General features: G+C 40.3%; 1 protein-coding gene across 1 annotated transcript in view; it reads left to right on the forward strand.

Annotated features, from left to right (window-relative positions):
• Positions 1-2,310: 2,310 nt before the first annotated feature.
• The window catches only part of ranbp9 (RAN binding protein 9), a 33,511-nt gene continuing 10,191 nt past the window's right edge, over positions 2,311-25,630 (forward strand). The window contains exons 1-8 of the mRNA XM_071538214.1: positions 2,311-2,905; positions 6,356-6,467; positions 9,199-9,251; positions 15,038-15,205; positions 15,829-15,851; positions 20,781-20,965; positions 23,495-23,607; positions 25,426-25,534. Coding sequence (XP_071394315.1) covers positions 2,689-2,905; positions 6,356-6,467; positions 9,199-9,251; positions 15,038-15,205; positions 15,829-15,851; positions 20,781-20,965; positions 23,495-23,607; positions 25,426-25,534 — 980 coding nt within the window. The 5' untranslated portion in view covers positions 2,311-2,688. The remainder of the gene's footprint in view (positions 2,906-6,355; positions 6,468-9,198; positions 9,252-15,037; positions 15,206-15,828; positions 15,852-20,780; positions 20,966-23,494; positions 23,608-25,425; positions 25,535-25,630) is intronic.

Genomic DNA, 25,630 nt, shown 5'->3' on the forward strand with positions numbered 1-25,630 from the left:
TGTGTGTGTCTCTCTCTCTCTCTCTCTTCAGTGGTGTAAAAATGTCCTATTCAAGTAGAAGTACTGTTACTTTGCTGATATTTTACTTCAGTAGAAGTAAAAGTACTGGTGTTTTCAAGCACCTTGAGATTTCGTTGTATTTTAAAGTGTGCTATATAAATCAAATTCATTATTATTATTATTATTTGGTGTTAAAATCTACTGCAGTAAAAGTAAAAAGTGTCTGATTTAAAATGTCCTCAGAGTAAAAGTTCCTGAGTTCCTCTTTAGAACAGAGAACGTTGTCAGCTGTGATCTTTTCCATGTGATTCTAAAAGAAGAGAGGACAGAGTTCAAACTAGATTCTTTTAACTGGAAACAATAGAAATGAGAAAATAAAGTGCAGAAACAAAGTAAAGTCAGATTCCTCTTCTCACTGTGAATGGATCCACAGTTTGTCAGTTTACGTCGATCCAGTTTCTGCTGCTGATGGAGAGACACACAATCTGTTCTGTGATGGATGGGATTTAAAATGTAGTGAAGTACAATATTTCAGGGAAAATTTACTCAAGTAAAAGTAAAATTAATGACCTTAAAAAATACTGAAAAAAGTACAAGTGCACAAAAAAGCTACTCAAGTACAGCAACGGGAGTAAATGTAATTGTTACGTCCACCCTTGGTATTTGATTTGCTGAAAAACACTGTAATATACTGTAATATTTCAATAGGGACATAGTCTTGGTACTCAATAGTGAGTTTATGGTATTTGTACTTTATTTGTACTTTATGTTTTATCTCTTATGGTATCACTATAGGATTTTCTGTGGTTTAATCTTTTGAGATATAGCAGCGGTAGGCTATTATATTTTAAAGTTTTGCTGTAATATTTATATAGTATACTTAATTTACTATAGGATTCCTGTAGTTATTTTTCATAAGGTTTATCTCTAATCTGTTTCTTTCTGTCTTCTTCATGACTTTATAATTGGTATAACGCCACTTTTATTTTCTTAATGATCTCATGTCATTTCTGACCTGCTGACTGGTATCCTCAGGCAGGCCAGGCCTATTCAAAATGATTGATTCAATCACTGATCACCGATCAGATCACTAGGCCTGAACAGTCAGCAGCATCGGTCACTTATACAATGTTCACCTATTTGAAATTGCTGATTTTCCTATTATCTCATTAGCATCAATGTTTTTTATTGTAAACTAAACAAGAGATATAGAGGTAAATAAAGAGGAAGGTGAACTACAGTGTGGCCTCCGGTAATGATCAACAGAAGGAAACAACAGCCAATATAAACCAAAATCAATTAGCCTATATTTTCAGAAAAGCATTCATTTATGATTTTATTGTTAAAAGGCCCTATCCTTTACTTATATCAGTTTGATGCCACTTACAGTGCTATGATATATATACCATGAAGTTACAGCATAAAGATTTATGTCACCTAAAAAGTGTCACATTCCCCAACTTATTTCACACTGCATATATTTGATATTTTCCTCATATATTTTCATATTGGACTCATCCTGAAATCATTCATACATTTCTACTAAACATATTCTTGTGTTGAAATAGTCACTTGTGTATGTTTCATATAATCCCAATTTGTTATCTTATTATTTCTATTTTTCTTTATTGTATCCTATTAGTATTTGATGCTGCAACAACCCAGTTTCCCTTATCTTATCTTATAAGGAGTGTAAGTTGAGACTTGAAGAAAAGTGCTGCATAAATAAAGAACTGATAATAATAATAGGCCTAATAATAATAATAATAATAATGGTGATAGGTTAATACTGAACCAAACAATGCCCCGAAATGTGCTCTCTGTCCATGTCTAAACAGTTGTGTTGGCAACATATTGATGAGTTGACTATTCAAAGAAAAGAAAAGAAAAGAAAATGATTTTAGCTGAATTTAGCTGGGTTACCCTGCATTAAATCTCTGGGTAAAGCAAGCACTTTGTAACTGTAAAGAAAGAAACTGTACAAATAAAGTTATGGTGATGATAATGGGAAAGATGATGATGATTATGATGATGATGATGATGATGATAGGGATTATGATAATAATAACGGTGATGATGAAGCCCCTAAATGTCTCTCTCATCGTGTCTAACTATACTGGCAGCCTACTGATGAGTCAGTCCGTGTCCAGTGTTCAGAGTATTGCTGTGCTTTAGGTTTCTTACTGTTCATTCTGTGTATTTACTTCACATTCCCATAGGAAGTGAGTGGAGTTGCTCTGAGCCAATCAGATTTGCGGATAACGCTCGGACAACAAACAAAAGATCGAGGCTAGCCGAGCTCATTATACTTTGTCGATCCGTCTAGCCTGACGTTAGTTGTTACTTTGCTCTAAATATCGACCAGCTCTTCTGTCTTGTAACTACTTTCTTCGGATCCTATGCGCCAGGCAGTGTTGTTTCGGTGGCTCAATTTGCGGCTTTGTGTCAGCTAATGTCAACCTGAGCCATTTTAGCAATCGCTTTGCTCTCGCTGGCAAAGCTAACGCGTTAGCTGGGTTAGCTAGTCGGCTAACCAGCTCTGGCTACTTTCCTGCGACCAGCGAAGCCAGTTAGCCTAGCCTGCTAGCTAGCTAGCTTTGCTATCCCCCTAAAACTTGACACTGACTGACACAAGTGGGTCTGGCTTGTTGCTGACAAGCCATTGTTACTAAAACTCGTTCCGTAGCTATGTCTGGGCAGTCTTCGGGCTGTGGGTTTCTAATGTCGGTTGTTGTTCACGGAGACTCGGCTCTGAACGAGCAGGAAAAGGAGCTCAACCAGCGACTCCGACGGCTTTATCCAGCCGTAAATGAAAACGAGACTCCGCTTCCTCGGTCCTGGAGCCCGAAGGACAAGTTTAGCTACATCGGTCTCTCTCAGAACAATCTTCGTGTGCACTATAAAGGTATGACATAAAGATAAACTTTAGTTTAGCACTTTACTGCCCCATGCTAACGTCAGTGAGCTAAGTTTGCTAACGTTAGTTTAGCTTGACTGTTAGCGGGCTAGCCAGCTGCCGTTGTGGCTAAAAACAAAGTAGGCTAGGCTAGTAGCTTCATCAACAACAAGACAGAGGACATCTTGCAAACCGACCAGCTGGCGAGGTGTATCCCCAGCCAAAATTGACCTACTAGCTTGCTAGCTTGCCTGCTATTTTGCCGTCCAATTTCCCAGCATTATTAACTGTTATCAACAAGCTCTCAGGTGGATAATCTGTCAGACTATCTGACAAAATATGGGAATTTATATTTTGAGGTAAAATCACCATAAAACAAAGTAGAGCTAGAGCTGGTTTGGCTCGATCTGCCAAGTAACATAATCAAGCCGTTCAGCCAAAATGGACTAGGCTAGACAACCCTTATGAAATTTAGCTTTATTTGGTAATTACATACGAAGAATTACATATTGTCAAATATATATTAGCCCAAGTTAATCAACAGAAGTACCAGTCTTTCCCATAAGTAGTTATAGATGACATTATAGCCAGTACTTTGCTACTGAGGGTATAATATCAAGTGCCATGTCTGACACTCGGGTTAGACTAGTTGCTTAGCTCGGCTATCCGGAGGGTTTTTGGTGCAGGCCTACAAGAAAAGGCTAGTGTAAAAAAAGGTGCGACTGTGCTTCCTGGGTGTGTTCTACTATTCTGAGTCTGACTGGCCCTCTTCACACAGTCTTCCTTGTCACAGCTAGAATCTTCTGTCCTTAAAAAACAAATTCACCTGACTGTTTCTTAGCAGGTATGTAAATGTTAAATAACTTAGCATAGCAAGCATACAGAGAGTGGAAACGTTTCAAAGAACCTCTAGTCAGCAAACAGACAACTAGCCTACTTGAGACGGGCAGACTTTCTGACATGTTGCAGTGCTCCACATTATGATTTGCATTTCCACAACAGTTTTAATCAGAGCTGGAATTTCAGGCTATCCGTGATTAACCAGGTTTTAATAGTAAATGTCGTTACAGGCCTTGTCATTTCATAATTGGCTCTATTAAACATTATTAGTCTTTCATTCATTGAATTCTGAATCACACTCAAATAAATGGTCTGTTTTGTCAGTACAGGGAGGAAATGGAATATTATGAAAATAGGTGGCCTCATCTGTCAATATTAATCATTAAATGTGCCATTATCAGAAACAAAAAAATAGCTTTTTTTTTTTTTTCCTTTTCCAAAAACGAAATGTCACTTGTGTCCAAATGCCAAGGCCTATTTTAAGTTTAATGATATAAATAAATAACAAGAACTGTTGGAGTATTGCATTTTGAAACCTTTCATCGGAAAGTGACATTGTGGTTTGCTGTGATGTTGCAGAGCTGCCAGGTGACACCAGTTGAACATGGTCAAATAATCCACATCTCTTTAGAACAGGCCCAGTAAACTAATAAGCCCTCTCCCACCCAAGAACAACTAAAGTGTGTCACTAAAACCTTGAAAAAGTACTTCAACAGCATATGGCAGAATGTAGGAATAATAATAAGATTATTACACACCATAAGCCACATGCTTGTGGTGACACCAACCTGCAAACAAAAAATTAAATAACAAAATTGGGGGGAAAGGTAGTTATGGCAGTAATGTGCCTTAATCCCATGTAAACCCCATATTACTGGAAGTCAAGTGGTAATCATCACACTTCATCATCACTACAAGGATCTCAGAGATTTTAATATTGGGTGTGACTGTCATTCGCCAGCATTTCCCCCACCTGGCTGTTGTATTTGCATGGCATCCATTTTGTCACAGAAACAAATGTGAAATGGAGGTGAAAAGGTTTGTCTTGGTCTACTGGGAAGAAAACACAAATACAAAACAAATGGAAGCCACATCCATTAATTCTCTCAAGATCAGGGTGGGAAATTACTGCCAGCCAAATGCGGGTAGATTTTAGTTTCAGATGGTGAACTCCAGCAGATACATTTGCAGGTAACCAACCATCATTTAGAAAACCTATTCTATTCTCAAAATAGCGTGGCTGCTGATGGATCTGTAGCCCAGCAGGTAGAGCGCTAAGGGCCGATCACACAGGACGCATTTTGAAAGCTGAACAACGCAAGACGCGCTGCACTGCCTTTTTTGTTGAAGACTACAAAGCAGCTGCTGGTGCTAGTTGCATAAAGATAGACCTGGTCTTAGACTTAAATGTGACTTAAAGTCAAACTTGCTATAGACATTTATATTTATCTGTTTCTACTACTTCTTGGTTGTTGTAGATCTCTAATGGGTTGTTTCTGTCTGTAAAGACCGCTCTCTTCTTCAGACTCTTCGCAAAAAACAAAGATTTGGAATCTTGTATGAAACGGCTTCAGTATTTAAACTTTCTACTCTGACAGTTAGGCCGACTCGTTGCCATAACAACAAAGTTCTTAACTCAAGATTAGCCAGAGGGAAGGTGGCTAACATTCCTACCTCAAAATAAGTCAGTTGTAATATTTAAGTAACAGACAGTCTTAATTAGACTAGTCCAGCCTGAGAATCTAAGACCAGTCTAAGGCTTAGACTAGTCTTAAACTAGCTTTATGCAGCTGGTCCCAGAGCAGCATGCTGTGTTTTGTCATGTTGTTGCTAGGCAACCACAGAACCAGCTGACGATAAGCTGTTGTTTATTGAGCTAGCTACAGTAAGGTTAGCATGATTTAGCTAAATTATACAATTATTATAAACAATACAAAAATAATGAGGAAAAAGGTTTCAGAAACCTGGAGTGCAGCTCTAGTTTGGCTCCAGCCTGCTCTTCTGATTATATTGTGGTAACTCCGGTTTGTGAAGTCGTGAAGCTCCAGTTGATCCTCCATGTTTATTGTTTACAAGAGTCACTGCAGAAGCCCCGCCTCTCTGTTGATCCGATTGGACAGTAGAGAAGAAACTGACCATGACTAAGGAAGCTTTTCTGCTCAGAATTGAACTTTTTTCAACTTGGGCCCTTCAAGGTGCTCTTCCAAAAATGCGAGGTGCCTAGAGAGGAAAAGCGGTAGGCGCTCAGCAATGCAAAACGAGCACAGAAAACGCTTCACTCACATTGAAAACTACTAGAAAAGGCCAGAGTCTGCTGTTAAAAACGTGTCCTGTGTGATCTGGCCCTAACGATGCCAAGGTTAGGGGTTTGAGCCTCTCTGGAGCCACCTGTTCTAAAAACAGACATATTCATAGTGCTTTGAGGTGCTTTGGATAAAAGTGCTCGCAAAATGGAAGATGTTTAACAAATTTTGGGATTCAAGAGCCCCAGAGAAGTTGGCTTCCTTCCCGTCTTCATACCCAAGATTTCTCTCCTCTCTGTTAATATCAAGACCCTGTATCCACACCTAATAACTAGACCCTGTTGCTCTTGTCCTCTTGTTTTACCCCCACCCAAAGGTCATGGCAAGACCCCTAAAGACGCAGCGTCTGTACGAGCCACCCATCCCATCCCCGCCGCCTGCGGTGTCTACTACTTTGAGGTGAAGATCATCAGCAAAGGCCGAGATGGGTAAGGAGATGGAACAAGGCACAACCTTCGGAGATAGACCACAGTGCTTTATTTACAGTTTATTTTTTCTTTTACAAATGGCCTATACAAACTCAACTACCCTAACTAATTAAAAACGCTCATACACTAGACTCTAATGTTAAAGCAGATGCAAAATGGCTGCCGATGAGTGCAAATATCCACTCAGGGCTTTGATCAGACATTATGCCAACAAAGAATGCCCACAGAACTGACTTCTCTAATCTGTCTTTACATGCGTTTTAACTCTTAAACATTGTAACTCTCATCCACATTGCTAGCTCATCTAAAGGGCATAAACTTGCATCAGCTTTTTAAGTAAATCCACATGCTGTTCAGCATTTAGTGCAGTGATTGCAGCAAATGTCACTCTTCATAAACAACGGATCATGTGGGATTTTAAAAACTAGACATGGATTTGGCCCTGTTTAGTGTGAGGCGGGGTGGAAATACAGCAGTTCACAGTCCTGCTCTGTGGTTCAGAAAGTCACGATTTTCTTCTCTTACTCTTTCATTATTATTCGTTATGAATTAGGATTAATCTTTAAACAAAGATTACATGCCCACAGGAGTTTACAATCCTATTCTTCTCCTCTTCATACCTGAGGTTGCTGTCTTCGTTCAAGCTGCTCACATCCATGCCAAACCCAACACTGATCCCAGCAAGTTCTTGCCATTTTTAGTATCAAGGGACACTTCTGCCGATATAATGTATTTTATTGATTACAAACTGTGTAGATCCCAGAACTGTACAAAGTCTTGCGCGGCTTGGTCAGGTTGAATAGTTATTTAGAGATTTTGACGAGTGTGGAATTCAGTCATGTCATCCAGAGGACACTGATACCCTCGCTGTGTTGTGAAATGTTGTTGATGAAAAATAAGTCCAGGTCAAAGGCTGCGTTCACACTGCAGGCCTTCTTGCTCAATTCTGTATTGCTGCTCATATCTGATCCTTTTAGATGACTGTTTATATCTATTCTAGGATGAAACCGGTATATGATACCAATACGAACTTGTCAAAAAGACACAGCACGCACAGAGTAACAGTAACTCAAGATGTCAGTCTGTTTTTGTACCTAGGCTTCTCCTGCTTGTTTCATCACTCTTCAGTTACAGTATCTGCTGTTCGGGTTTTGACTGAATGGAGGCGTCAAGTCGTCTGTTTGGCTTTCTTACCATTGTTGTGTCTCATTGTCCTCCATGCTAATGCTGTCCCAGCCAATGCTGCCGTAGGCGCCAAGATTTTGACACGGTCTGATGTGAACACTCAAATACAAGTAGGCATGTAGATCACATGCCACAGGAAATTATTTTATTCCACATATCCATGCGGTCCGGATCAGAAATGTGACCCCATGTCGTTCTTGCTGTGCACACTGATTAGAAGACATCAGATCTGAGTCACATGTGAGGGAAAATTTCTGAATTGGGGAGACTTTCAGCTGCAGTGTAAATGTAGCCAAAGCCTCAGTTAGGGAGTTTCATTACATGCCTAGAATAGCAAATAAGGCTTTTAGAAATTCATATCAAGACATAGCATAACAACTAAAATATTTAATGAGCTACAGACCATAGCAAAGATCTTTATTTGGCGGGTGGGGGAGGCTGGAGGGGTCAACTCATACTCCCAAGGTAAGACTCATTCATCTTAGAGGTTCTGCTCAAGTGTTACTGCCACCAGCCACATGTCTTGACTGGCTAGTCTACAATTGATTGAACCTTCTTGACCTGAATGATTAGCTGCTGTGTGCAGCGGTGGATAGGGCAGAGCGAAGCCGCATGCCACTTAATCATGCAATCCCAGTTATCAGACGTTGTCTTTGATCCTCAAGAGGGCCGGCGCTCTCCGAGGATCCTCTCCGGTCTGCTTCGATCTACTGGGTTTCTGTCACGGTGCAGTGTCTGCACAGACTAGAAAATAAGAGGATTTTATCTTATCACAGTTAAACCTAGTTAGATCAGTTTATTCAAGTGTTACTTCACAATAAAATGTTGATTAGCTGTACAATATACACTGTTAATAATGGAGTAGAGTTATGAAACAGTTACTGAAAGACGCACCCTGGATAGTGCAGCCTGATGACAACAATTGGAGCCAATGTAATTTCTTATTGTATCATAATTGGGTATCGTTAGGCACATTTTTCAATTCTAATACGGCTCTAAATCAATACTATTGTCTTGGAATGCACCAATAAGGTTTTCTGGAGCCAAATCCGATTCCCAGACTTTCTACTAACAACAGCGGATCATGTAAAAGTGCACAGCTAGCATAATTAGTAAAATTATAATATAGCACTGTTTAACAGATTGTTGTTATGGCTGACGATCTATGTGTAAATAAGTCTTAGGTACTGGTAGCACATGATACTGAAATAGCGAGATCTCTATCAGATATTTTGTAAAACTGCCAGGTGGATGACATGCCTACACCACTAACGTTCTGCTGACTGATGCAAGTTAGCTCAGACTTTTTACTGCATGTTCAACCGCTTTCCTAATCCAAAAATGTCAACTTTTTTAAATTGACCGGTTGAAATGGTGATCGGCCGATCGCCGTCGACCTATTTACAACGTTTATCGTCCAACTATGACCGGTGGCCTCCTACTATTTCCTATACCATTCTTTATTAAGTGAAACTTGAGTTCTCTTCATTCTGTTTTCCTTTCTACTTGTTTAAAATAAATAAACTATCAACTGTCTGCTCCACAGGTACATGGGTATCGGCCTCTCAGCTCAGGGTGTAAACATGAACAGACTCCCTGGTAAGATGACACTGTGTGTGTGTGTCTGTGTGTTTTTGTGTCACTATTTACTGCTGCTGCCTTTGGGTGTGGTGAAAAGACTTTTTTTGTTTGTTTGTGCTTTCCACTGTCTGTGTCTAGAGTTCTTTTATAAGTGCTTTTGTGTGGGTGTGTTTTTGTCTATGCACTTATTGTCTGGGAGAGATGTACCTTGGATAGATTGGTGCAGGTATGAGCTAGAAACTATTAATTTGAATGTGTTGTCTATTGAATATACGATTGCGTATGCCTGTTGCATGTTGTTAGAGCGTGGTTTAAAAAAAGCAGGGTTCCTACACAGGTCTGGAAAATCAGGTTGATAATTTCCATGCAGTGTCTTTTGGCTCACCTGCTAAGCGCTGATAAAGTAAAAAAAAAATCCCTGCCAAGAATAATTTTTACCGGCTAAAACAATTAACATACATTTTTCATAGATGTCACCCTACCTGTTTTCAGCTCTGTTTCGTGTATAGAATCAGTTACTGTGTGTTAATTTGGTCACTCACTTATACAATGGACCAAGTTTATAATTCATCATGAAGTGAGACAGAATTGAAATTGCAAGAGAGCTTTTTGAAGTGTAGTTTCAAATGTTGATAATAGGCAAATACCAAAGACTAGGCTATATATAACTGAGGCATTCAGATGCTATCGTCTGGAGAAGTTGCACCCAGTGTGGAGGGTTACACTTATTGATTTATCTGCCAAAGACAACTTTTATCAGCATTTGGTGCTTGGCAAGGTTGGGAATTGCACAAAACAGTCTAAGAAAATATAAAAATATGTACACTACTGAAAGTCTTCTTCACGGCATCTCACAACAAATCAATAACATTTTTGGAAAACAAAATTCTTGTTACTTTTATTAACTCTGCCCACGGAGTTGGATGGAGGTAATCCGACATATGGAACTGGCAAATCTTGACAGTTGCATAACGTTGGTGGAGGTATGAGCTCTACTGAGTGCCATCTAGTTGTATTACACTTACTGCCCAGATAAGTAACTTTAAACATAATTTTCTTGGGTGGCCTAAGACTTTCACACAGTACTGTATATTTGAGGTTGTAGACCCACTGTCACTTTGTGTATTGAGCTCTTGTGAAGAATGTTCTTCAGCTATAGAGTAGTACAGCCTAGTTGATGGTTATATTGCCCTGCCACTATCAACATACATACTGGACACCTACCAAAATCTTCAAATCCAACCAACAGATTAAAGTCTGGCCGAAAAGTGTGGAAGATGGAGATCAAAATATATTTAGGAACCCTACATAATGTTGAATATCTGACACTAGCTGCGTTTACATGGAGCCTTTTAATCCGAATAGTAGCCCAATCAGAATAAAAATGCCTCATATAAACACCTCAATCAGAATAAATTGGCTGATCCGAATAAAATTTCATTCCGTTTGAGAGGGATGGTTTAACCCTTTCATAATCCGGTCGATGGATAAAATTTCATCATGTAAACACTCATTCCGATCGCTTTCTTTATCTCGCCTCTTTCTGCACACGCTCGCGCATTTAACGTAAGTAACGTCAACAACATTACCCCTTTTTCCGGGAGGATTCGAATGGATGTGCTTGTTATTAACCCCCGGGGCGCTCGGGCTTGATGTAGGCGGTGCAGCCCGGTTTTATATCAAGCCCTGACTCCGCCTCTCCGGGCCAGTTTCAGTTTACAGCGGTGAAAATTACAAATGGACCCAATCATTCCGGGGGCAAAACAAAATGTCTTTTTCTGACACTTATGGAGTCGTATGTTTTGATAAACGTTTGTTGCTTCATCAGGAAGAACAGCAGTAAAGAAATAACCGACGCAGGTCCATCTTTTAAAAATGTAAGCCCATGTTAGATTGCTGGATTCAGTGTTTTGCGCATGTGAGAAACTTTTATTCTGATTACATACTGTGGAGCATGTAAACGCACATCATAATGCGATCGTTATATTTAGCGCTCATGTAAACACTTGCGTGGCAATCTTCCTTCGGAATGATTTCATTCAGAATGGAAAAAAAAATGTCTCATGTAACCGTAGCTACTGTCACAGTTTTCGAGGTATTCCTAAATAAAAGGGCTCTGCCAGCAACTAGGGCTGGTTATCAAAACAGAAATGCCTATGCAGTGTTTCCCACAGGTTGTCAGTTTAATTTGGCAAGCCCAGTAGCTCATAATTTTTCAGGCACTAAAATCTCTCAATCTAGTAAAGTCTAATGGCATTGCAACATTAGCTGAGTATTATACTTGCATCTGATTGAGGCTACATTTCAAACTGAAGAATCAGATAAGAGCAAACTTCCATTCAGTTTGTATTGGCACAGCCAGTCTTTCATCATAGTTGCAATGATGATGGTTGTTGTAGTTCAGTACCGCGTTTTCAGCGCTTGGTTGCATTAAATCCTGATTGTTTGAAAACTACATCAGCTTCATGTATTACGGCACTCAAAATGAATCCAAAACATAAATTTACTTGGCGGTCTGTTTATGTTAGGCCGGCCCACCCCGCTAAATGAACATTGTATGGGAAACACTGCTTTGCTTATTGTAACATTTTCTTTTTTTTTGGATAGATATTGATGATGTGGTATGGTATCAAAAAGTTTGAAATGGTTGAATTCTTATGATGTGGACACAGATTTTCTTGTGGTTTTTGAGTATTTTTACCAAAATGAATGTGGCCTGAGTCTATTTAGGAAAGCATATGGGAAAATGTTACAAAGAAAATACTCTATTACATAAAGAAACTGGGCAGAAAGGTAGTGTTTAAGAACTAGTATCCAACTCTGTATCACTCGGGAAGGATTTCTCCTGCTAGCCAGCCATGGCTGCTGCTGCTCGCTCTCTTTGCCTTGACTTGAATCTAGTATGACGGTGTTGGCAGACGTCGACCCCTGCACTGTATAGGGGTTATCAGGCCACACAGAGGGGGGCCTCTCCCCAACACTCCTCCACCAGTCTGAGGATTAGACCCACCCAGCAGCCCCAGTCTCGCTCTACAAAGATAACAGGAGGCTCAGAGCGAACTGCCAAGTCCCAGCTAATGGATAAATGCTAATGACAATTTGCTAATTGCGAGGGGCTGTTGCCAAACTGCTGCAGAGTTGAGTGCTTTTCGCCGGTGATGGATGCGGCGACGGCAGGATTAATAATGCGGTTCGGTTATAACTCACAGGATCAGACCACTTGGGTTTCTAATGTTAAAACAGCCCTCAGGCCGTCTTTGCTGTAGCAGAGGCTGGTTCTCCTTCCTCATGAGACCCATAGATAAAAACAGAGGCCTTTAATGGTTGGGAGCAAATTGCTCCTAATACACACAAAAGAAATTGTTGTGTTTTAGTTTACTTGAATTGAAAGTTTCCATGAATGATCTATTTGTTGAGCGAATTTCAAGACCTTTGGGTGCCTGGAGGCTGTTTTGAAGGAGTCGTATAATTTCGTTAATGTGTAGACGTCAAAGGGAAAGGAGGCATTAATGTTCCATTCTTTAAAAACATACTCTTTGCAGATACATATTTCCTGTTCAACAACACTGAAATGTATTACAACTGTTAGGAATCTAATACCTTTTTTTTATATTAAGGAAGAATTCAATATGTGTATATATAGCCACAACCAACTTATAATCAGGTTAGGTTCGATTTGGTAATGAGTACAGCAGCACAGACAGAGGCTGGAGGCACTGAACTCAAAAACCAAAGAACGACAGTAAGGTGCAAAATGCTTGGAAATCTGCAAAATGTGAAAATATTATATCCAACATGCTGGGAAAAACTGAATGAGCCGTTTCCTTCAGCATCGTTTCCTGGTGACTGGGAAGACTGGTTCTACTGAAGGGCCTTTGAGCAAGACAGTGAACCCGCTACCTGCTGGCTTGCATTAATGCCGCTTTTCCACCACATGGTACCGGCTCAACTCGCCTCGCCTCGCCTCGACTCTACTCGCTCTTGGTAGTACCACATGGTTTTCCACTGCAGATAGTACCCCCTCAATGTGCATGAAACTGCCCTGACGTCATCTTCAACGCGACACACACAGCAACAATGGGGGATATCGAAGGGATGGTTTTCTTGATTCTCGGTATGTGGCTGTTAGTCACAGCAAGGAGACAGATTTTATTTCAGAAGAGGCTGAAGGCAGCAGGACAAAAGACCTCTCTGCTCTCTGGTTGCTCAAAGGCGACGCAAGAGGGTAAGCTAACCTGGTAGCTAACGTTAGCATATATGTCCCGTGTCGCGCAATGATGACGATTCTCTCTGACCAATCAGTAGTCTGCAGTTTTTTCACGTCACCTTTTGGTATCGCCTCAGCTCGCTTGGAACCTCGACGGAGGTGCTACCAAAAAAAGTACCAGGTAATATGGTACCTGGTACCTGGTACTTGCCCAATGGAAAACCAAAAAAGGCGAGTAGAGTCGAGTCGAGCCGGTACCATGCGGTGGAAAAGCGGCATAAGGTGCTCTGGATTAGGGTAGAGGCTTAAAATGCCTAAAAAATGTATTTAAAAAGAACATGTTTCAGATTCACAGCCCTCATAAGCAACCTCTTCGTGTTGCTGATGAGGGTTTCATCAGCAAAAAAACACATCTATTGTGGCTTTTCAATAATGACACAACTTCTCCATGTTTTGGAGTGTGCTGGCTATATTTAAAAGTTTTACAAAGCAGAGCATGAATTTCTGACTTGGGGCATGTTCACATTATCCCACTATTTTGTACCAGTGCCTTTTCCCCCCCCATGAAAGGCTTCTTTTTAGGCAGAATGGAGGACTTTCTAAGGGTTCACAAAAGTTCAGCTTTCTAGATCAGTACACGCTTTTTTTTTGGTGAATTGGTCGATCACAGCGAAGAAGAGGCTCTATAGGCAGCTGGCAGATTGGAACAACCACCAGAGTGAAAATGGAGAAAGTAGAAAAGTTGGTAGTAATTGTTAATCTCATCATAAAAGGTCATATGGCGCATGTTGGCTGTATTTTGGGAGTTTATGACAGTGTGTGTTGTTGTACCTAGCTGGTAATGGCAGCCGTTGTAGCAACTCATAACGAAAACAAAGTGTGTATTGCGTGACAGGCTTTAATTTGAGAAGTACAAAATGCGGTTGAGGCAGGAATGCATGAGTTTGATATCTCTGCTTGAAACGTATGCAGGGAAATTAGCGTGTTGACATGCAGGCAGGTTTGATGACACCAACAGACACAACAGAAAGCGTTGTTGACAGCTTTCAAGTGGTTGTGGTTGACATTCTTTCTTGAGACAGTGCAGATTAATTGAAACTCTGCATCAACATTATATCCTTTTTTTATTCCATCATCTTGCATTTTAATCCTTTTTGCTCCAGGCTTGGCAGCAGCAGCACTTTGGGAATCAGCTTTTTTTTTTAGGGAATCTAGCAGTGTTAGTGGTCACAAATGGCCATCGGACATTTGCTCTACTGTAAATAGCTGGGTAGGGGAAGAAATTTATGCCGAAATAGAGCTGGTTGGCTTTTGCTTTAGTGCATCAGAAATTTTATCGCTCAAACTGAAAAATTTCAACTTGAACAACTGCTGAAAAGATAGAACGAAGTTGTGTCTATCTTTCTCTTTTTTCTCTTTTTGACTCCTACGCATTCATGCTGCAGCAAAAAAAAAAAATGTTTTCACGTTGTGTGTGTGTGTGTGTGTGTGTGTGTGTGTGTGTGAGAGAGAATGAACAAGCTGTTGAGTTTCTGCAGATGTTCCCTGCCTGCACCGCGGTCGTATTCACACACTTTTACGCATTTGCATACCTCAGGTTGGGACAAGCACTCGTATGGTTACCACGGAGACGACGGCCACTCCTTCTGCTCATCCGGCACCGGGCAACCCTACGGACCCACGTTTACAACGGGCGACGTGATTGGCTGCTGCGTTAACCTCATCAACAATACCTGCTTCTACACAAAGAACGGCCACAGCCTAGGTAAGGAGCCCAAAAACAGTCAAACTTTACTTGGCAAGGCCCTTATTCTATTGTATTGACCTATGGAAAAGTATTGTCATTACACAGTAATACTATTAGTACTTCATTAAATTCTTCCTGATACATAATTATCTGTATTTACAAGGGTGTAACAACCAAAAGTGAGAACTAAATGTGTTATATTGGCATACTATGTGCTGAAGTTACACTTTTTGTTTTTATTGAGTAGTATTATTGTGTACTTAAAATATTTGTACATATGTTATTACATAGATTAATACATGGAAAAAAAGCCATTGTACATTTTTATTGCATAAAAACAGTATTGCTAGTAGTAGTGGAAAAACCAATAAGGAGAATATTGTGGAGGGGAGCCATTTTGAGGTAAAAGGAGCAGTCTTGTAATTTGTCCGTGGGCTGTGTGATTTCTGTGAAAAGCTTTTAATAATTTTTATTTGCATATTGCAGTGTACTGAAAAAGGCAGTTGCACTAGAGAACAGAGCATAAAATCAAAATGGAGCACAGGATTGTGGGGCATTATGGCTGAGTGGTGTGTGTGCTGTAACGCAGAGTCTCTCCTCCTCCATGCTGACATTTTCTCTGATTCTCTCTTGTTCTCCAGGTATTGCCTTCACAGACCTACCGGTGAGTATCAATATCCACATTTTGTTCTCTCCGGTGTCCTTGTCATTGTATATCTTGATTTTAGTTTACATAATTAATCATTGTAGCATATTGGAATATCGATAATATTTAAATGTTTCATTTCTTTACAATGTCCACTGTAAATTGTTGAGAAAATTCAAAATGATACGTTTTGGAAAAGTGATTGGAGGCTGGGATGTTTCTAATGTTAAGGATTGTGTGGTCGGGTGCTCCTTGGATTAAAAATGGGTCATCTAGTAATCATGAGGGGGGGAAAAAAGAAAGCTCCAAGGCACTCCAAAAGACAGTTCAAAAGTCTTTACAGGGTTGCTGCGGGTCCTTAAAGTCTTAAAATACCTACATTTGACACCTTAAAATGTCTTAAATCCATTGCTAGAGGTCTTGTTTTTTTCACCATGCAATGACAGATTTCGTTGTGCTGCGTTTCCACAGATTAGGGCTGCAACTAACGATTATTTTCATTGTCGATTAATCTGTTGATTATTTTCTCGATTAATCGATTAGTTGTTTGGTCTATAAAATGTCAGAAAATGGTGAAAAATGTGGATCAGTGTTTCCCAAAGCCCAAGATGACGTCCTCAAATGTCTTGTTTTGTCCACAACCCAAAGATATTCAGTTTACTGTCATAGAGGAGTAAAGAAACCAGAAAATATTCACATTTAAGAAGCTGGAATCAGAGAATCTTGACTTATTTTTCTTAAAAAAATTACTCAAACCGATTAATTGATTATCAAAATAGTTGGCGATTAATTTAATAGTTGACAACTAATCGATTAATAGTTGCAGCTCTACCACAGATCAGTTAGCAGTACAATCTGCATCCTATCTGCTTTACTAAACACAGTTGGATTCATGTCCCTAAACAAATAATTTCCTGGTGTCTTTTTTTTTTTTTTTCCTTATTCTGCCCATTTATAGTTTCACAACTTTTATTAGCTATGTTCACTCAGAAATAGGCTGCTTTGTTTCTTTATTTTAGTTTTTAAATTGGTCTTAAATTAAATTTCAGGTAGCATTATTGTGGCTTTCTGAAACCTGCAAATACCCTGCTGACATTCTACTCATTCTGTTTTTTCACTTGCAATTATGACTAGCCCAATAGAATTTGAGGCTTTTAAACTATTTTTGGAATGCCTTGGATCTCTTTGTCCCACACTGTGTTCCTCAAATGAGCAAGACAAATGATTAGTGATCAACAGAGTTCTTCCACAGGTCTGTAAAGCCAAGAAAAGTTTGGAAAATGAGTTTGATCATTTCCAGATTTTGAAAAGTTTTGGAGTGACACAAAATCATCCTGAAACAGATGAGAAAACATTGCTCAGTTCCAGTGTTCATATCAATACACATTTTCTGTTGTTGTTCAACACCCACTTCCATTTCACATCTTGTGATTTTGTTGTTAAGAGTAATATACAGCTAAGGAGTGATAGTTTAGACATTGTGTCTAACCACTGTTGGTTAATGGAACACTGGAATAATAATTATCACAATATATAACAAAATAATCGTGACTATCATTTCGGTCTTGATTGTGACCATTGTCTTGTCACTCAAAAACAAAAAACTTTTTCATAGGAGAGGTCTTAAGTTGATTTGTGCCGTTTCAGCTCGTTGTCAGGCGAGTCTCACTCCTGTCGGCTCTCACGCTTAATTACATGAGCGACTCCCACAGGCAACGCCGCCAAACGCACATTAACTCTGATGGAGTCCATGCATGTATTAACTGCGCCGAGATGTGAGGGGGACGGTTGTTTTTACCGTTATTCTCGCCTGGTAGCGGAGAAAGGGAATGAAAACAGGGCCGTCTGTTTTGGAGGGGGAAGAAGCTGAGAGAGTCTTGGCCTAAACAATAATCCATTGAGCAGCGGAGCAGGCTTGGCTGTCGGCCAGGCATTTATGTTCCTCCAGAGTTGTGCGGTGAAGTGCGTCACCTCGGCACAGCTGACCTTTCTGGTTATTGGGCCGTGACAAAGGCAACTCCGAGACACAGACACACACACCCACACACACACACGTTTGTATTATTATACTTGTGAGGACTTCCACTGACTACATTCATTCCCTAATCCCTAACCCTATCCTTAACCCTTTCCACTTAATGCCTCGCCTTCATGCCTTCACCTAATCCTAATTCCCTAATCCAAACCCTAACCCCAAAATAACCCTTAACCCTTACTATAACCTTAGACATAGTCCCAATCCTAAACTAATCCTAATTCTAATTTCCTAATCCCAAACCCTAACCCCAAAATAACCCTTAACCCTTACTATAACCCAAACACCTAGTCCCTATCCTAAACTAATCCTAATTCTAACCTTAGCCCCAAACCCAAGTCGAAACCCTAAACTATCCTTAACTCTTTCCCCAGATTTAATCCAAATTATTTTAAAATTTTATTTTATTTTATAAACCCAAATCCTAATCCTAAATTAGCCCCTTGAGGAAGTGAGGACCGACCAAAATGTCCTCACACTGCATGATTTTCCTCATCTTTCTTTCTCATGAGGACGCTTGGTCTTCATAAGTATAGAAATACAAGAGCAAACACACACGCACACACACACTCCTCGTGTCTGTCACCTCTCCTCCTGATCAAATCAAGGCTGGTCACACTGCGATAAGGATTGTAGGATACCAAACAATAAACCCCTATGAGCTTCCTTATCTCATTTTTTTTTTTTTTCTGTTTATCTCCTTATCCTGTTGTCAGCGATGTCATCAGGGACACAAAAGGGTAGAAAGCAGAATCTCTTGTTCGCCAAAGAACAATAAATTGGCATGAATTTGTTTTGGTGGCGTCGGTGTCAACAACATATCGACCACTTGCATAGCAATGCAGTACATAGTGATACAACAGGACCTCACTTAGACACTCAACAAGACAAATGAAGGGGAGTTTTGAGGAGTGTGTGTCCAAAAAATCCTGAAAAAAACCAACTGCAATATCAAATTCCTGTACTACATAGTCTGTAATTGACCACAACTTCTAAGAACAGGAAGAAGAATACACAAGGTGAATAGTTAACTGAAAGAGATCAATGATAAAATTTGAAGATAAAAGTCCCAACTAAATATGCCTGCTGCTAAATCTGTCACAGAAATGCCCCTGAAAATGAATTTGGGCATTTCTTTGATGTGAGAGTGCAGACAATCCCTTTTTTGTTCCAAAATGTCTGAGTCTGTAGACCCGCCTGCCTGGATTTGAAAGTTTTGGAGTTGATGGTGCCAGGTCTTTGTTCTATTGTGGTGTTATTACCAAGAGTCTGGCTGCTGCTCTAGCTGAGGCAGAGTTGCTTTGTTTTGGATTTGGTCTGATGCTGCCTACCTTTTTTTTTTTTTTTCAAACACCGTCTTTGCATTCAGGAGCGTTAAGCAGCTGCAGGCAGGGTGGGAATTGAAAACTAGTCTTATTGTTTTGTCTGCTGTACCATCCACTACAGCAGGTATACCAGCCTGGAGATCCTATTGTAGTTTGGAGACATATTTGTGATACTGTATTGATCCCTAATGGAGAAATTTGTCTTTTTACTTCCACAGGGAGGTCAGAGGTTAGGTCAGATACTAGGGATGGGACGATATATCCAAATTCAATATATTGCAATACAAAAATGTGACGATTCGATTCTGATTCACAAGGTTTTGATTTGATCTAATATCGATTCGGTTAGGGATATTTCAGTAACAATATCAATTTTGCTTGGATATAAAAGAGATTCTCAGAGAACTAATGCTGTAAATTGTACAAGGAACCCTCTAACCTGATGCATTATTAAAAATATTAATGTTTACATTAAGAATTGACCCCAAAGCAGTTACATTAATGTACTTTTTATTTAACATGACCAACACACTACAGCAGTCAACACAATATAGTGCAAGTTGTGCAACTCTACGGACTCTACAGGCATTGGGCTTATATTAAAAGATCCATTTCGGGATTTTATGAATCTATATCGGATCATTCAAATGAAGATTTGAATTGGAAAATCTGTTTTTTAAACCCAGCCCTAACAATATGTATCGTGGGTAAGAAAAATGAATGGTGATATCAGCTCCATGTTATTCTGCTGTAGTAATCACAAATGAGACGCTTGACCATCACTGTTTCACAAGCTCTCCATCCAAATTATATATTATTGTCACTTTGTAATGACATTTTTAAATTGTTGTTTGCATTCTTGCAAGCCAATGCCATCGCTAGAAAGATTTGTGGCTTAGAAATAAACATAATTCTGCACAGTTAGACTTTGTTGTCATTGAACCTTTATTTATTACATTGTATCGTGGTTGTATTGAATCGTGAACCACATATCGTGTATCGAATGAGATAAGCAGATCGTCCCATCCCTATGAGATACAGAGCAGTGTCGCTAGAGCTGGTGGGGATTGGGAGTGTGTGAAACTCCAATAGACACTCAGTTTTTGTTCCAAAACAGAGTATGGGGCAGAAAGTGAGTCTTGAAAGCCAGAAATCTCAGCACCTGGCAATGAAATCGTTGGGTCAGTGGTATTGATCAGCAGCCTCATCAGCCCCTGCAGATATATTATGCTCATTCTGTGCTATGGGGCAGTAAGTAACTTACTTATTGCCCCCATTTAATGTCACGGGAGATTGAGCCAGAGCTTTCTGGTTGAAGGATGCTCTCCCTAATCATCCTGCCAGCCTGCTGCCCCAGTTCTGTTCTAGAAATCTTGTTGGCTGGTAAAATGGTGAAAGCGGTTGATAAATTTTGAGGGGTAATCAGCCACTGTGGCTCGAAGACAAAAAGCTTTATTTCCTGATTTCCTGAGATTTTCTGTTTTCCTGTTTTTCTCCGATTGTTTCCTGTTTTGATTCACTGTCCAGATTACATTCCCAAACTCCCTTTCCTCTATCGTCCTAATACTTTTTCTTTCTCTCTCCCAGCCCAACTTGTACCCAACTGTGGGCCTGCAGACTCCGGGGGAGGTGGTGGACGCCAACTTCGGCCAGCACCCCTTCGTGTTTGACATCGAGGACTACATGCGGGAGTGGAGGACCAAGATCCAGGCCCAGATCGACCGCTTCCCCATCGGAGAGCGCGAGGGCGAGTGGCAGTCCATGATCCAGAAGTAAGAGGATTTGGGGGTTTAACGTATTGTTCTGTGATCGAAAAACTTACCTGGAACTTTGCACTGTTCAAACTTGTAACCTTGTAAGATTAGATGAAACTTTAATGCTCCTTGTCGATATAGGAATAGTATATAGATCAGAATAGACGTGTTAAAGATGATACAAGTGGAACATATATACACAAAATATGTTTGTCAGGCTAATTTAATATACTAGTAAGAATGCACCAATTTCAGGCTTATACTGGGCTAAATTGGTATTGAATGAGAATTTCCCCAATACTGATATCTGATACCAAGACACAATTGTAATATCAGAAATCCATGTACCAGCAATTTTCTACCTTGTTGACACCTATTATTACTTTTCTGTGATTGAAAAACTTTTCAAATGTGAAAACTTGTAACAATAGATGAAACTTCCTAATGTTCCTTGTGGATATAGGAATAGGATATAAATCAGAATAGAAGATGTATTGAAGATAATACAGTGTTTGTCATGCTAATTCAATACAATAGTGAGAATGCAACAATTTTTTAGGTTCATACTGGGCTAAAATTAGGTATTGGGTTAGGTAGGAACCAAGTGTAACATGTTATAAATCCATGTACCAGCTACTTTGCTTTCTACCTCTTTCACACCTAGAAGGAGGTTGATTTCTCTGAGGAACACATCTCAGTTTTTGTCCAGTTGCCCCAAAACTAATGCTGCATTCACATGGGACATGGCAGAACGCAGATGGCAAAACATTTTTGGGACAGCTCAGGGAAAAAAAAAACAGGAGCGAGGGAGTAGGATGGCATGATAACAACACGAGCGCAGCGTCATGTTGCTATGGTGATGTTGCTACGCAGAATTGCAAAAATGCGTTAAGTAAAATGATTTTGTGTTGTGTTTGCTTTTCATATTATAACTACCTCGCCTGCCATATCTCAGCCTTTCTGGTGACATCTCAGTAACTTTTCATACGTCTATTTTACAATTAAGGAACTTCAGGTAAAGATTATTTTTTTTAAATCCCAAAATGGATGTAAAGAGTTTTGGAATAGAACTCTTCATATTGTTCATTAACAGATCAGATCAGTACGCGGTATCTGACATTAGTTCAAGTTTAGTGCTCAAAATGGGTGCTATTGAAAGATATGCGACAATAAATGTGCTGCTAAAATATGAATAGGCTCCGGGCCCAGATGGAGCACTTCCCCATCAGAGAGCAGAGCCGTGATCCAGAAGTAAGAGCTCTGGGACTCGGTTTCTCTTCATGCCATGCCCTGATGGGATTAGCTCTCTGTTGCTATGATTACTTGTTCTGAATGGATTTAATCTCCATTTGATGGGGATTGGGGTTGAGGGGGGAGAGAGTTACTGCCTTTATCCGGAAAAAGTCGCCTCATGGCCCGGGATTGAAAGCAGGAAGTTTTTAAGCTCACGTCAGATTGGTGGATGGGAAGTGCGATTGTCTTTGTAGAGCACCAGTTACATGATGATAAACAAGAACAGAGGCTTTGCAATTGGATCATAAATCTCCCAGCAACTACGGCCACCACCATCATGGAGGTTCATTGGAGAATTGGCTGTCTGCAAATAATATCTAGATATATATAACAACCAGGCACAAATAAGAGGGATACCTGAAAAAGATTGTTGTGCTGCGCCTGTAGGTAATTTCAGTAACATTAGAAATAAAATTGAGTAGTCTGATGCCGTAGATTTGTTTGACACGGTGAAGTGTCTTGTCTTCAGTCCTAGTCTCGACTCCAAAACACTTAACAGCTCCGTTAACATGAACAAACATTTGGTTTTTGGCTTTGTTAGCTAACTAAATAACCAGCAGGCTAATTAGCAAAGCAACTGATGTTAATGTTAACATGTGACTACTAGCCACTACCAACACTAACTTCTACTAGATACTAGTTAGCTAGTGTGCAACTCAGATGTGTTACCAACAAGACAGTGATGGTTAGCTGACCAGATACTGTGGTTAGCTAGCTAACAAGCAGACATTAAACACAAAATCAGATGGATCAGTGATGAAGTGATCAGTTCCCAGTCAAAAACAGCACATCATGTCTGTTTAATTCTGTTGAGACAGACGAGTTGTAGTTTTGAAACGTGTGCAGCTGTTCACAGCCATGGTTGCGCAAAAGCTGAAGAGCTCCAATATGGCCGCCAGAGGGTATGTTGCATCCCCTGAAAGCCCGCTATGGGAAATTCAAATACGCTCAGACCAAATTTTACACCATACCTCGATCAGATGGTATTTACAGATATTTTTATTGTTTATTAAGGTGTCAGCTGGGCAGGATTTGAAGCATAGGACAATACAATGATTGCCAGAAACTTGCAGTTTTGCCTGATGTTCTCTGAAGGAGAGAACGGCTCCTACTGGGATTGCTAAAGAGCGTAATCTGACCAGATGAGAAGAAAGCACTTCTTAACACCTGCTCATTGTGAAGATCTCCAAAACTCTTTCTTCCTGCTGTGTCTAATCACTGTGTGTTGTTCGTTTTTCTCTCTCATCTCTTCAGGATGGTGGCTTCCTACCTGGTGCACCACAGCTACTGCGCCACGGCAGAAGCCTTTGCCAAATCCACCGACCAGGCCGTGCACGAGGAGCTGGCCTCCATCAAAAACAGACAGAGTGAGTTCTTCCGTGTCGGTCGGCACATTTCTAAAAGAAGATGCTGCGTCTCTCATCCTTTTCATTCAATACAGGAACAGGAATTTACTGATACTGGTATGAGATATGCTGATACCAGGCTAAAATTAGGTGCGTATCAGAGCATTTCCTCAACAGTGTGAATCTGATACCAAAAGTCATATGTAAGTGTACATCCGCTGTGCTTGCAGAAATCAAAGCAATAAGACTTGATTATCTGCACACAGATAATATAATGAGAGAGATCTTTTTAATGGAGAAAAATGTATTATGTCCCAATCATTTTTGTCTAGTTACCCCAAAGTATTGGTCTACATTGTTCAGTAGAAGTGATGGGTTGGACTGGGAATCTGACCTGGTTCAAATAGTATTTGCAAACAGTCCTTAGTGTTTGTTTTTTCCTTAGTGTTTGAGTTCCAGAGGGGCGGGGTTAATCTCAGCCTCAATTCAGATAGTGTCAGGCACAGAATGTATGCTAAATTGACTGTCACTCCAAGCAGATTTAAAGTGATAATCTGAGAGTTGTTTTTTTTAAAATCTTGTTTCCGTCTTGGGTGCTAAGCGCTCATCGCTGTGGTGTTTCTGCTCTGCACTACCCAGAGATCACCTGTCAATCTAACAGTGTGGGCGGAGCTTGGATTTTCTGGTGATAATAATAATAATAATTTATTACTTTTATATAGCGCTTTTCTAGGTACTCAAAGCGCTTCACATATCGGGGGGGGGGGGGGACTCAACTCATCCACCACCGATGTGTAGCACCCACCTGGGTGAGGCACGGCAGCCAGTTTGTGCCAGAACGCTCACCACACATCAGCTATCTCAGTGGAGAGTAGAGGACTGAAAGAGCCAATTGGGTAACAAGGGATGATTAAGTGGCCTGATGGAAGGAAGGCCACCTACTCCCCTACTCTTGCTATGATTGCCAATGGGATCTTTATTGACCACAGAGTCAGGACTTGGTTGTTGATGCAGTTTGAGTTTCTCTTTTCTTTTTCTGTTCAGCCATGGTGGCTATTGCTGCTCATGCTAACTACCCAGTTCTTCTTCTGTTTATTCCAAACAAACCAGCTGACACTTCCTTTGCACCAAATATTGGCAGTGTTTTGCCGATATTTGTGTCTACTCAGGAAATTATTGTGGGGAAATGTGCTTAATAAATGATAAGTAGACTAGCGTATAGTCTTAACACCTTCCTTGTAGAATCAGTGGATGCATGTGGTTTGATATAGTAAGATCACAAACAAGCATTATCTCATTATCTTATTCATTGTGAGGAAACTACATTCCTAGGCTGCTTTCATTCTTTCTAATCCCATGAAATGTTTCTAAAATGTCGTTTTACCATTTGAAAAGCCAGCAATAGGAAAACAATACACAAAAATGGAAACTATGTTACAATATTCCCTGGCGTGAAATTGAGACGAAGATGCACTGCCAGGGGAAACTCATTTTTTCAGGGGAAACAAATTTTGGCACAACACCGGGAAAGAGCTTCCCGCCAGCGGCTGTTTAGAACGGCAAATGTAAAAGCTTTCATGAACTGGGTATGGATTGAATCGCTATTATGTTATATCAATCGAGAGAGTAGCAAAACAAACATCTATTCATATTAAAATATGGCGGATTATTGCTCCAAATAAATGCTAAGAGTCACTTGGAGCTACTGTTTGCCCCAAGTCTGTGTGGAAACGACATCGACAGTTGAAAGTGTTATTGGTGTCAGTCCCTATCCAGTATTGACAGATGGATGACAGTAAATGTGCTGCTTAGAAATGTTTTTACTGGTGTGTTTTCCAGAGATCCAGAAGCTGGTGTTGTCAGGTAGAATGGGCGAGGCCATCGAGACGACCCAGCAGCTCTACCCCAGCCTCCTGGAGAGGAACCCGGACCTGCTCTTCATGCTCAAGTGAGTCCCGGGCCGGGTTTGGAGACGGGTCTTCATCGGTCCGTTCGTTGGTCTTCATTCCCTATTCGTCCCAAACCCCTTTCTTTCTTGCCTGCT

Source organism: Centroberyx affinis, unplaced genomic scaffold (genome assembly GCF_046629955.1).
Source record: "Centroberyx affinis isolate AG114_WGS23_722 - 3 ecotype Tasmania unplaced genomic scaffold, CSIRO-AGI_Caff_v1 ptg003226l_1, whole genome shotgun sequence".
NCBI classification, from domain to species: domain Eukaryota; kingdom Metazoa; phylum Chordata; class Actinopteri; order Beryciformes; family Berycidae; genus Centroberyx; species Centroberyx affinis.